The sequence below is a fragment of the Cervus elaphus genome, chromosome 14 (assembly GCF_910594005.1).
Source record: "Cervus elaphus chromosome 14, mCerEla1.1, whole genome shotgun sequence".
Classification (NCBI taxonomy): domain Eukaryota; kingdom Metazoa; phylum Chordata; class Mammalia; order Artiodactyla; family Cervidae; genus Cervus; species Cervus elaphus.
Window position 1 is genome coordinate 76,681,469 of NC_057828.1, and position 13,187 is coordinate 76,694,655.

General features: G+C 39.5%; 1 protein-coding gene across 1 annotated transcript in view; it reads right to left on the reverse strand.

The window, feature by feature from the left end:
* Positions 1 to 266: 266 nt before the first annotated feature.
* LOC122707480 (membrane cofactor protein-like) overlaps positions 267 to 13,187 on the reverse strand; it is a 69,130-nt gene continuing 56,209 nt past the window's right edge. The window contains exons 12-13 of the mRNA XM_043922938.1: positions 1,260 to 1,391; positions 267 to 490 (exon numbers count right to left, since the gene is read on the reverse strand). Coding sequence (XP_043778873.1) covers positions 267 to 490; positions 1,260 to 1,391 — 356 coding nt within the window. The remainder of the gene's footprint in view (positions 491 to 1,259; positions 1,392 to 13,187) is intronic.

The window sequence follows — 13,187 nt, forward strand, 5'->3', positions numbered from 1 at the left end:
ATTTTTAACAGTGCTTAAGGCTGGGTCATGAAAAGCAAAATGCATGCCCCAAGTAACTAAGGTGACCCTCATTTAGGTTTATCTTGCTTTATTCATCTGCAGGCTAGCAGCTCTTTACCTAAAATCAGCATTCCAAGTGATTTTTCCTAATAAATTGCTAAGCAAAATGTTTCTTTTGGAGATATCTTGAGTCCGGTTTTCCAAGCGATGATTTCTACCTGGCTAGAAAATTCTTTGCCAGGCATTACCTGAGTTTTGCCACATATTTACTGGAAGCGTATCAGTGGAGAGTGCATTGGGCTGAAGGCACCCGCAGCCTCACGCCGGTTGCACTGGCAAAGAATTTCCAGCTGCGGAACTAAGGGCCGGTCAATCTCAATAAACAGGAGAGAAGTCGAATCTTTGACCAACTTAGAGTAAAAAGACTGCGCTAAATCTCGGACCTGGTAAGTCTTCGTGTAAGATGTCGGCAACTCCGCGTTTTGAGAAGCTGGTGTATAGTTTTATGGGGGTGCCTAGCAGACTGGTGTGTTTACATTCGGGGGGCAGTTTGAGAGTTTTCCTTGAACACAAGGAACGCTCTGCTTTGGGTCTGTTCTAATGTGATTCCACCCACCTTCCCATCACAATCACCCGAGGGGCCGTTAGTGGTGGTTTTCAGGTCCCACCCCTACAATTCTGACTTGCAAGTTGCGCAGGTTATGCCGCTGTGCAATCAGGGGCGAGAGCCCCTCTGTCTTAGCTTTTCTGTGGCTGCTTTCACAAAGTACAGCAAACCTGGTGTTTGTCGTAGGGGCTCCGGGCGGCTCTAACAAACACTCCAGGCAAGGCAGCCTGTAAACAGCAGATTTCTTTCTCGCAGTTTGGAATCTGAGAACACTAAGATCGAGGCCCTGGCGCAGGTGGTGTCTGGGGAGAACCAGCTTTCTGGTTTGCAGACAGTGCCCCCTAGCGGTAACTTCCTGGGGCAGCGGGGTGAGCAAATTTTACTGGGTCTTTTTTCATAAGGACCCTAATCCCGAGTCAGGAGGCCTCCACCCTCAAGACCTAATGACTTCCCAGTGGCCCTCACTGGCTAATGCTGACACCTCTGGAGTAGTATTTTAACAGGAATTTCGATGTGATGCAAACATTCACACGATTGCTGTTTAAAACAACGCATCTGTGTTCTTTGAGTTCTGGAGGTCGGAGCGTGAGATCAGGTTACAGGCAGGGCCACAGTCCCCAGGGATGTACTGGTAGGGAATCTGTTTCCTCGCCTTTTTCAGCTTGCAGAGCTGTGTGCTTTGGCTTGCGGCCCCCTCCTGCGTCCTCCGAGCCAGCACCCTGGCACGCTCGCTGCCTCGGCGGTCTCACTGTCTTTCTGCTGTTCTCAGGTCTCCCTCTGCATTCTTCTTGTGAGGATTAAACATGGTTACATTTAGGGCCCCACCTTGGGGGGATAATCTCCCCATCCAAGATCTTTTCTTCAAAGACCTTTTTTTTTAGTTATAAGAAAACATTCCCAGTTTGCAGGCATTAGGACTCAGATACCTCTGGAGGCTGTTAGACATCCTTCACAAATAGTGTATGGAACACAAGGAAATACAGAACCCCAGAAATCTCAAAAACGACAGAATGATTTCTGTTTCCAAGGCAAACCATTCAATATCACGGTAATACAAGTCTATGCCCCAATCAGTAATGCTGAAGAAGCTGAAGTTGAGCAGTTTTATGAAGACCTACAAGACCTTCTGGAATTAACACCCCAAAAATGATGTCCTTTTAAATATAGGGACTGGAATGAAAAAGTAGGAAGTCAAGAAACACCTGGAATAACAGGCAAATTTGGTCTTGGAGTACAGAATGAAGCAGGGAAAAGGCTAATAGAATTCAGCCAAGAGAATGCACTGGTCATAGCAAACACCCTCTTCCAACAACACAAGAGAAGACTCTACACATTGACATCACCAGATGGTCAACACCGAAATCAGACTGATTATATTCTTTGCAGCCAAAGATGGAGAAGCTCTGTAAGTCAGCAAAAGCAAGACCAGGAGCTGACTGTGGCTCAGATCATGAACTCCTTATTTCCAACTGCAGCTGCAGCTAAGTAGTTTCAGTTGTGTCCAACAATGTGCGACCCCATAGATGGCAGCCCACCAGGCTCCCGTCCCTGGGATTCTCCAGGCAAGAACACTGGAGTGGGTTGCCGTTTCCTTCTCCAATGCATGAAAGTGAAAAGTGAAAGTGAAGTCGCTCAGTCGTGTCCAACTCTTAGCAACCCCAAGGACCGCAGCCTACCAGGCTCCTCCGTCCATGGGATTTTCCAGGCAAGAGTACTGGAGTGGGGTGCCATTGCCTTCTCTACCTTATTGCCAAATTCAGACTTAAATTGAAGAAAGTAGGGAAAACCACTAGGCCATTCAGGTATGACCTAAATCAAATTGCTAATGATTATACAGTGGAAGTGAGAAATAGATTTAAGGGACTAGATCTGATAGACAGAGTGCCTGATGAACTATAGACGGAGGTTCGTGACATTATACATGAGACAGGGAGCAAGACCACCCCAAGAAAAAGAAAATGGCTGTCTGAGAAGGCCTTACAAATAGCTGTGAAAAGAAGAGAAGCAAAAAGCAAAGGAGAAAAAGAAAGATACACCCATTTGAATGCAGAGTTACAAAGACTGGCAAGGAGAGATAAGAAAGACTTCCTCATGATCAGTGCAAAGAAATAGAGGAAAACAGTAGAATGAGAAAGACTAGAGATTTCTTCAAAAATATTAGAGATACCAAGGGAAAATTTCATGCAAAGATGGGCTCAATAAAGGACAGAAATGGTATGGACCTAACAGAAGGAGAAGATATTCAGAAGAGGTGGCAAGAATACACAGAACTACTGTAGGAAAAAGATCTTCATGACCCAGATAATCACGATGGTGTGATCACTCACCTAGAGCCAGACATCCTGGAATGTGAAGTCAAGTGGGCCTTAGGAAGCATCACTAAGAATGAAGCTAGTGGAGGTGATGGAATTCCAGTTGAGCTATTTCAAATCCTGAAAGATGATGCTGTGAAAGTGCCACACTCAATATGGCAGCAAATTTGGAAAACTCAGCAGTGGCCACAGGACTAGAAAAGTTCAGTTTTTATTCCAATCCCAAAGAAAGGCAATGCCAAAGAATGCTCAAACTACTGCACATTGCCCTCATCTCACACAAGTAATGCTCAAAATTCTCCAAGCCAGGCTTCAGCAATACATGAACTGTGAACTTCCAGATGTTCAAGCTGGTTTTAGAAAAGGCCTAGGAATCAGAGATCAAATTGCCAATGTCCGCTGGATCATCGAAAAAGCAAAAGAGTTCCAGAAAAACATCTATTTCTGCTTTATTGACTATGCCAAAGCCTTTGACTGTGGCTCACAATAAACTGTGGAAAATTCTGAAGGAGATGGGAATACCAGACCACATGACCTGCCTCCTGAGAAATCTGTATGCAGGTCAGGAAGCAACAGTTAGAACTAGACATGGAACAACAGACTGGCTCCAAATAGGAAAAGGAGTCCGTCAAGGCTGTATATTGCCACCTTGCTTATTTAACTTCTATGCAGAGTACATCATGAGAAATGCTTGGCTGGAGGAAGCACAAGCTGAAATCAAGATTGCCGGGAGAAATATCAATAATCTCAGATATGCAGATGACACCACTCTTATGGCAGAAAGTGAAGAAGAACTAAAGAGCCTCTTGATGAAAGTGAAAGAGGAGAGTGAAAAAGTTGGCTTAAAGCTCAACATTCAGAAAACAAAGATCATGGCATCCGGTCCCATCACTTCATGGCAAATAGATGGAGAAACAGTGGAAACAGTGGCAGACTTTATTTTTTGGGCTCCAAAATCACTGCAGATGGTGACTGCAGCTATGAAATTAAAAGATGCTTATTCCTTGGAAGGAAAGTTATGACCAATGTAGACAACATATTAAAAACAGAGACATTACTTTGTCAACCAAAGTTCCGTCTAGTCAAAGCTACGGTTTTTCCAGTAGTCATGTATGGATGTGAGAGCTGGACAATAAAAAGGCTGAGTGCCTAAGTTTGATGCCCAGCTAATATGAATTTACTACCCCAAACAAGTTTGGTTTTTTTGGGCGGTTGGGGGTGGCTAGCAAGTCAGGAGTCAGGGCGGTTCCTTTCTCAATGTGATTCATACTTAAGGCAATTTGGTCACTTTCTTTAGATTTTTAAGCCAGAGTGAAGGAAAAACAGTTGACTGAGCACACAGATGTTAGCCTCTTTTCAAAAGTTAATTTCCTAGAAGGCAAGAAGAAAATAGCTAGTTAATTAAAACAAAATAAAAAATGGCTTCTGGGAATCTGCAATGATGGAAATCTGACCAATGTAAGAAAGGGACCGTCAGATACCTGAATAGTCCACAGGAGGGCAGCAGCGCCAAGATTATAAAGACTGACCATTTTAGGGTAAGCTTTTCTGAATGAATGAGCCTGGAAAATGACGAAAGCCATGCAGGTTATGAAAAAAAATGTGTGTGCCCTCACTCAATTTTGCAATATTTCTGGAAGTTAATAGACTATGTTAAATTCTTCTCTTGAGTACAAATATATACATTTTTAGTATATAAAATTATTCATTCTTGGTTACAATATTACCAAGAATTAAAAAGTTTTAGAATGCCAGGTTTGCCTATTTTCCTTAGACCTAGAATGTTCTTCAACAATTTAAATTTAAATTCCTGCCTATCCCAGCTGTCTTCAGAATTCTTGTACAGGACTTTTATTATTCACTTTAAAAGAACTCCCTGTGTATTTAATGCCAACTTAAAAAATGTACTATAGTCTCAAGTTAAATAAAAAAATTGATAAAGCACATTTTAAAATTATAGCCAAACTAATGTTCATCCAGTGTGGATATTAGAAAGATTGCTTCTGTTTTATTTTGTTTTGCTTTTTTAAACCACAGATAGTCTCCTTTGGTTAGGCAGGAAACAAGATTTTATTCAAGTTTCAGATTTTTAAAAATTTCTTTAATAAGCTGAATTGCAAAATCATGGTTATATTTTGTAATTATAATCATTTACCATATGTCTTTATAAGTTCATATGCAGAAATGGACTCTGGGACTTGAAAACCACTAATGACATTCTCACACTTAGCTATATATTATAATCACTTGGGAAGCTTATAATGATGCTTAGGTCACACTCCAGGTCAAGGAACATGACAAATCTCTGAGGGGTGGGATCCAGGCATTAGTAAAAATTCCTAGGATATTCCAGTCCACAGCTGTGGTTCAGAAAGACTGAGGATGGATCTCATAGTATAGCAATGAGATTCAAATCTGCCAAGAAAGCATTTTTTTTTTGCATAATTTGAAACAAATTCCATTATTAGTTCCATACAGAAACATGTTATGCTTTCATGGTCGAAACTCGGGATTTTACTCAGCTTATACGCATGCAATAACGTGATGTGGAAGATAGGTCTTCTACCAAACACATGTACTTAGATACTTAAATGTGGTTCTCTCAAGGCGGGGTGATCACAAAGACTATGAGAGCTGGGTAGAATTGCGGAAGTGCTGCTTGGAGCGCACTCCATGAGCTGTGCCTTAAAAGATGCTCAGATCAGGCAGGAGACGAGCCGCTTCGGGCAACAGTGAACTAGGATTACTACAGAGAGCGGGGAGCAGATGGTCTAGCTGGACTGGGAGCAGGTGATCTGAAGAGTAGCAGAAAGAGGCGGCTTGGGAGCGAAAAGCTGGGATTTAGTGGTTCAGAGTCTTCGGGTATCAGGAAAGAAACTTGAACTTCACGCTGTAGGTAATGTGGTGGGACTGAACACCTCTGGGCAGGGGAGGCGCAGGGCCTGCTGGGAGAGAAGCCTGAATACACTGCAGACTCTGAGATGGGAGGGGCAGGAGTGGCGACTGGGGGCGGGGGTGTTTAGAGAAGGTGGGTCCCATTAGAAGCACACTCTTATTTGAGTTAAAACACCCTGGAAATCAATGGACCATTCCAAATGTAACTTCTCCAAAATGACACTTTATTTTTTAAATAGACTTGAAGATTCAATTCTCAAAAAAAATGAACAAAACACAGACATTAGACCGCTGGGGATACTTTCTTGCAGTTTTAATACACCTTTGAACTCAAATACATTTTACCCCTCTCATTTAAACAAACTTTCCTAGATAAAAGTTCCACCATGTATTTAGGTAATTGACACATTATTTGACAAATAGAACATAATTTATATACATATATCAATCTCACATATAAAAGAAACAACTATAAAAGTCAATTTATTTTGATTAGCATAAAACTTTTGTTTGAAAAATTCCTCAGTCAGGGTTAAAAAGATAAATCATACAGTCACCCCTTGCTTCTAAGCAAGTGCTCCATTCTTGAAAAGGATGTGAAAATGGTTACAGTGAAACTTCAACTCTGTATTTATTTCAGAAATCCTGTTTATTTCTGCTCAAACTTATCTACCTAAAGTTCCTCACCAGAGATGACAAAGGGAAGGACCTCAAACATGTCCTTAAGGAGTAAAACAATATTTACTCTGGTCCACTCTTAATTTCTCATTTATATCCTTCTCAAGGCAACATTTCTTTGGTCCAGTTTATGCTACTACCTATAAAAGTCTGAAACAACACCTCTAAAAACACAATCTGAGTTAGAGCAGAGTCCCTCCTCTTCGGCCGCTGGTGTGAGGACAGAGGAGAGGGCCGGGATCTGTCCCACCCGTGTCCAGAGCCACCTGCACTGTTTTCTCTTTCCATTCCACTGCATCCATGCACGCTCAGTCATGTCCGACTCTTTTGCAATGCCATGGACTGTAGCCCGCCAGGCTCCCCTGTCCCTGGAATTCTCCAGGCAAGAATACTGCAGTGGATTGCCATTTCCTTCTCCACATTCCATTGTATGATTTACAGCAAATCCGCAAAGTCTGCTTTTCTGAAATATGGGGCTTCATTTTCACTCTGCCCTTCATAGATGAGGTGAGGAGCCCACAAAGACTCATGCAACTTGAGGTTATCTGATGCGGCCCTACAGACTGCTGACGTCCAGGTAACATGTTTAAAGACAGACATCTCCTTTATTAAAGTGGGGAGAGAAAACCACCTATAGCCAGAATTTAGACTGGATTCCAATTCTATTAAAGAGTGGAATTCCTTGTTAAGAAAACGTCAACTCTGCCGTGTTCACTTTGGCCTGAGCTGGCATTCCTGCTAGAGTCGGAACCCTCTGTTCACAGAAGCCTGAAACTGATGCTGAATTCTTTTTGATTTCTTAGACTGGTTTATTGTTATTAACAGGGTGAAGAACAAATGCCAGACATAAATTTTATTGCTTTGCTAAATCAATACACAGAATTTTACCCTACTATTCTAAGCGCATTTTCCAGCAATATGCTTAGTTAAGGAAGTCAAACTTGTTCAGATTCCAAATCTGCAGTGTTGTCCTTTTTCCTGTCCAAGGGCTGAAGTAGTGTACATATATTTCTAAAGGCTTTTTATGATAAACATATAAAATACATTTTGATGGTGTTAAATAATTACTCAATAGTCAGCATTAATCTTTGAACAAAACTCCTTTCAAATTCACTTTCTTTAAGAAACAAAATGCAGTTTCATTTTGAATTATATTTCTCTGAGTTTGGAGGTTTTATTTTTTAAAAATTTCTTCACCTAATACTACCAGGGATGCTGTGTTGACTTGCCCTATAAGTTCAACTGTTATTTGAGGGAAAACACACACAATGTTCAATTCCAAATTCCTACATGTTTCAGAAAAGTGTAAAGGATGGTGAGTATGTTCAAGCCACAGTAAAATACTAGCACCGTGACTTAACAGTTGCATTTATGAGACTAAAAGGAAACTGGAGAATAAACTCTGTGGATTATTATTCTCCTTCTGTTTCATTGAGACATAACAGACATACAGGCATTACTTGGAGATATGGAGGGCTTGGTTCTAGACGACTGTGTTAAAGTGAGCATCTCAATAAAGCAAGTATATAAATGCTGCATTTCCCAGTTTCATGATTAAGCTGTCCTTCAGTCTATTAAGTGTACAGTTTTTTGTGTCTAACAAAAAAGTACACCTCTTAACTAAAACTAAGTTATCGCTAAGATTGCTAATCATCACCTGAGCCTTCGGTGAGTCATAGCAGTAACAGGAACGATAACTGAACACAGATCACCATCACAAACAGAAAAATAATTTTAAAAATTTGAATTATTGCAAGAATTACCAAAATGTGAAACAGATACATGAAATGAGCAAATGCTATTGGAAAAAAATGGCACCAATAAATTTGTTCATACAGGGCTGCCATAAACCTCCAATTTGTAAAAAAAAAAAAAAAAAAAAAATGCAGTATCTGCAAAGTGCAACAAAGTGAAGAACAGGAAAATGAGGTAATGAGGTATGCCTATATAACACTGTATAAGTTCATGGTGTATAGCATGGTTTGATAATGTATACATTGTGAAATAGTTACATTTCTTAACCCCCAATCTTCCTTATGATTAGAAATGTTGAGACCTACTCTCTTAGCAATTTGCCAGTTCCGTCATTCCTTGGATCTGAGGCAGATTGGTTCCGGATCCCCCATTCCTTCCCCAGAAAATAAAGATGTGAACGTGCAAGTCCTTTAACACGGCACAGCGCCAGCAGCTCTCTTTATCTGGGAATGAGGAACTGTCGGATGTCAGCTGGACAATGTAGCATTGCTGATTACGGTCACTAGACTGTACATTGTGCTCAGTGCTTGTTTGTCTTATAACGAATGTTGTACCTTTTGACACCCTTCGCCCAGTTCCTCCATCATCCTTAGCCCCTGCCTCTGACAACTAGAAATCTGGTTTCTTTTCCTGTGAGTACAGACTTTTGGATTCCATGTATCATTGAGGTCATTCAGTATTTGTCTCTTTCTGTATGACTGATTCACTTAGTGTAATGCCCTAGAGTTCTATAAATACTGTTGCAAATGACAGGTTTTCCTTATTTTTTGTGTTGAATGGTATTGCAACTGTATGTGTATATATGTGTATGTATATACACTTGCATGTATGTGTGTATACATATATATATATATACAATCTATATATCTCACATTTTATTTACCCATCCATCTGGCAGTGAACACTGAGATTTCTTTCATGTCACGGTTATTATAAATAATTCTACAATACACAAGGGAGATGCAGTTATCTTTTCCATATGGTGATTTTGTTTACTTTGGGTATATACCTGTGGTGGAATTATGGAATCATATGGTGGTGCTATTTTTAATTTTTTGAGGAGCCTGTATACTGTTTTCCATAGTTGATGTATGAATTTACTGTAGATCTTAACATGTTAGTATAATCAAAATATAAATTGATACATGGGTTTGTGGAAAATAATTAGCGCTTCTGTACTGCTGGACTGGTAGGTTTTTTCTGCTGAGTGGTGGGTCCAGCACCAACTCCCTTTTTCCTACAAGGAAAGACAAAAAGACAGCATCAGAGGTAAACATAGTTAAGTACAGAAATTAAATTCTAGCAGCCCATTTGGAACCAATGAAAAAAATGTATTTTCAACACGAAAAGTCACTGAACTGGGAAATGATTTCTTTCTTAAAAATGATTTTGTTTCTTTAAAATGGTTCTTTTAAAGAAATTTCAAATGTTCAATTAGTCTCACTCCAGAAATCCCCTTTCTATATCTGCATTGTACTTTTTATTCCCTCTAAAATAAGAAGTAGAGCAGTTGCATATACTCAGTAAATATTTCCTTATTTTAGTTTAGGACCAGTGGGAAAGGCTAGAGAGAAACATGCATTTTCCCTAAAATGCAATTTTAATTCTGGCTCTGAGATGAAACCTTTACAAAGATAATGATATTGAGCATGTTAAAGTTCAGTAATGCCTCATTTATCCCTCACTGTAAGGAAATCATGTGTTCTGGTTAGAGAGGCTCCTAAGTAACTAAAACTCACATCACACTGTTTTGGGTAACAATAGACAGCTTAATAATATCTATTATCCAAGTCCATCATTGTCCAAAGAAATATAGTGTAAATCACATAGGTAATTTTGAATTTTCTAGAAGCTACATTTAAAAAAACAAAAAGAAGCAGGAAAGTTAGTTTTAATTATATCTTGCCTAATCTGGTATTCATGGAGTGTACATTTTTTGTATGAAGTCTTTGAATCTGACGTGTACTGTGCACTCAAGCTCATGTTACAAAGGATGAAACACTTTTAATGTCCTTGGGAGCCACTGGCTCTGGAGCTGGAAAACGCAATTCCACTCCCTGCTTAGGAAACTGCCTACAACAGACAAAGTGAACAGTGAAAGTCACTCAGTCATGTCCGACTCTTTGCAACTCCATGGACTTGTACAGTCCATGGAATTCTCCAGGGCAGAATACTGCAGTGGGTATCTGTTCCCTGCTACAGGGGATCTTCCCAATCCAGGGATCGAACTCAGGTCTCCTGCATTGCAGGATGATTTTTTTTAAATTTATTTAATTGGAGGCTAATTACAATATTGTAATGGTTTTTGCCATACATTGACATGAATCAGCCATGGGTGTACATGTGTCCCCCATCCTGAGCCCCCCTCCCACCTCCCTCCCCATCCCATTCCTCAGGGTCATCCCAGTGCATCAGCCCTGAACACCCTGTCTCGTGCATCAAACCTGGACTGACGATCTATTTCACTTATGGTAATATACATGTTTCAGTGTTATTCTTTCAAATCATCCCACCCTCACCTTCTCCCACAGAGTCCAAAAGTCTGTTCTTTACATTTGTGTCTCTTTGGCTGTCTCACATATAGGGTCATCATTATCATCTTTCTAAATTCCATATGGATGCATTAATATACTGTATTGGTGTTTTTCTTTCTGACTTACTTCTATATAATAGGTTCCAGTTTTATCCACCTCATTAGCACTGATTCAAATGCATTCTTTTTAATAGCTGAGTAATATTCCATTGTGTATATGTACCACAGCTTTCTTATACATTCATCTGCTGATGGACATCTAGGTTGCATCCATGTCCTAGCTACTGTAAACAGTGCTGCAATGAATTTTGGGGTACATGTGTCTCTTTCAATTTTGGTTTCCTCGGTGTGTTTGCCCAGCAGTGGGATTGCTGGGTTGTATGGCAGTTCTATTTCCAGTTCTATTTTTTAAGGAATCTCCACACTGTTCTCCATAGTGGCTGTACTAGTTTGCATTCCCACCAACAGTGAAAGAGGGTTCCCTTTTCTCCACACCCTCTCCAGTATTTATTGTTTGTAGACTTTTTGATATCAGCCATTTTGACCAGCGTGAGATGATACCTCATTGTGGTTTTGACTTGCATTTCTCTGATAATGAGTGATGTTGAGCATCATTTCATGTGTTTGTTAGCCATCTGTATGTCTTCTCTGGAGAAATGTCTATTTAGTTCTTTGGCCCATTTTTTGATTTGGTCGTTTGTTTTTCCGGAATTGAGCTGCAAGAGTTGTTTGTATATTTTTGAGATTCTTTGTCAATTGCTTCATTTGCTACTATTTTCTCCCATTCTGAAGGCTGTCTTTTCACCTTGCTTATAGTTTCCTTCGTTGTGCAAAAGCTTTTAAGTTTAATTAGGTCCCATTTGTTTATTTTTGCTTTTATTTCCATTACTCTGGGAGGTGGGTCACAGAGGATCCTGCTGTGATTTATGTCAGAGAGTGTTTTGCCTATGTTTTCCTCTAGGAGTTTTATACTTTCTGGTTTTACATTTAGAGCTTTAATCCAATTTGAGTTTATTTTTGTGTATGGTGTTAGAAATTGTTCTAGTTTCATTCTTTTACAAGTGGCTGACCAGTTTTCCCAGCACCACTTGTTAAAGAGATTGTCTTTTTTCCATTGTATATTCTTGCCTCCTTTGTCAAAGATAAGGTGTCCATAGGTTCGTGGATTTATCTCTGGGCTTTCTATTCTGCTCCACTGATCTATATTTCTGTCTTTGTGCCAGTGCCATACTGTCTTGATGGCTGTAGCTTTATAGTATAGTCTGAAGTCAGGCAGATTGATTCCTCCAGTTCCATTCTTCTTTCTCAAGATTGCTTTGGCTATTCGAGGTTTTTTGTATGTCCGTAAAATTTTGAAATTATTTGTTCTAGTTCTCTGAAAAATACCGTTGGTAGCTTGATAGGGATTGCATTGAATCTATAGATTGCTTTGGGTAGTATACTCATTTTCACTATATTGATTCTTCCAATCCAAGAACATGGTATATTTCTCCATCTATTTGTGTCATCTTTGATTTCTTTCATCAGTGTCCTATAGTTTTCTATATATAGGTCTTTTGTTTCTTTAGGTAGATTTATTCCTAAGTATTTTATTCTTTTCATTGCAATGGTGAATGGAATTGTTTCCTTAATTACTCTTTTTGTTTTCTCATTGTTAGTATATAGGAATGCAAGGGATTTCTGTATGTTAATTTTATATCCTGCAACTTTACTATATCCATTGATTAGCTCTAGTAATTTTCTGGTGATGTCTTTAGGGTTTTCTATGTAGAGGATCATGTCATCTGCAAACAGTGAGAGTTTTACTTCTTCTTTTCCAATCTGGATTCCTTCTATTTCTTTTTCTTCTATGATTCTTGTGGCTAAAATTTCCAAAACTATGTTGAATAGTAGTGGTGAGAGTGGACACCCTTGTCTTGCTCCTGAGTTTAGGGGAAATGCTTTCAATTTTTCACCATTGAGGATAATGTTTGCTGTGGGTTTATCATATATGGCTTTTATTATGTTGAGGTATGTTCCTTCTATGCCTGCTTTCTGGAGGGTTTTTATCATAAATGGATGTTGAATTTTGTCAAAGGCTTTCTCTGCATCTATTGAGATAATCATATGGTTTTTATCTTTCAATTTGTTAATGTGGTGTATCACATTGATTGATTTGTGAATATTGAAGAATCCTTGCATCCCTGAGATAAAGCCCACTTGGTCATGATGTATGATCTTTTTAATATGTTGTTGGATCTTGTTTGCCAGAATTTTGTTAAGGATTTTTGCATCTATGTTCATCAGTGATATTGGCCTGTAGTTTTCTTTTTTTGTGGCATCTTTGTCTGGTTTTGGTATTAGGGTGATGGTGGCCTCATAGAATAAGTTTGTAAGTTTACCTTCTTCTGCAAGTTTCTGGAAGAGT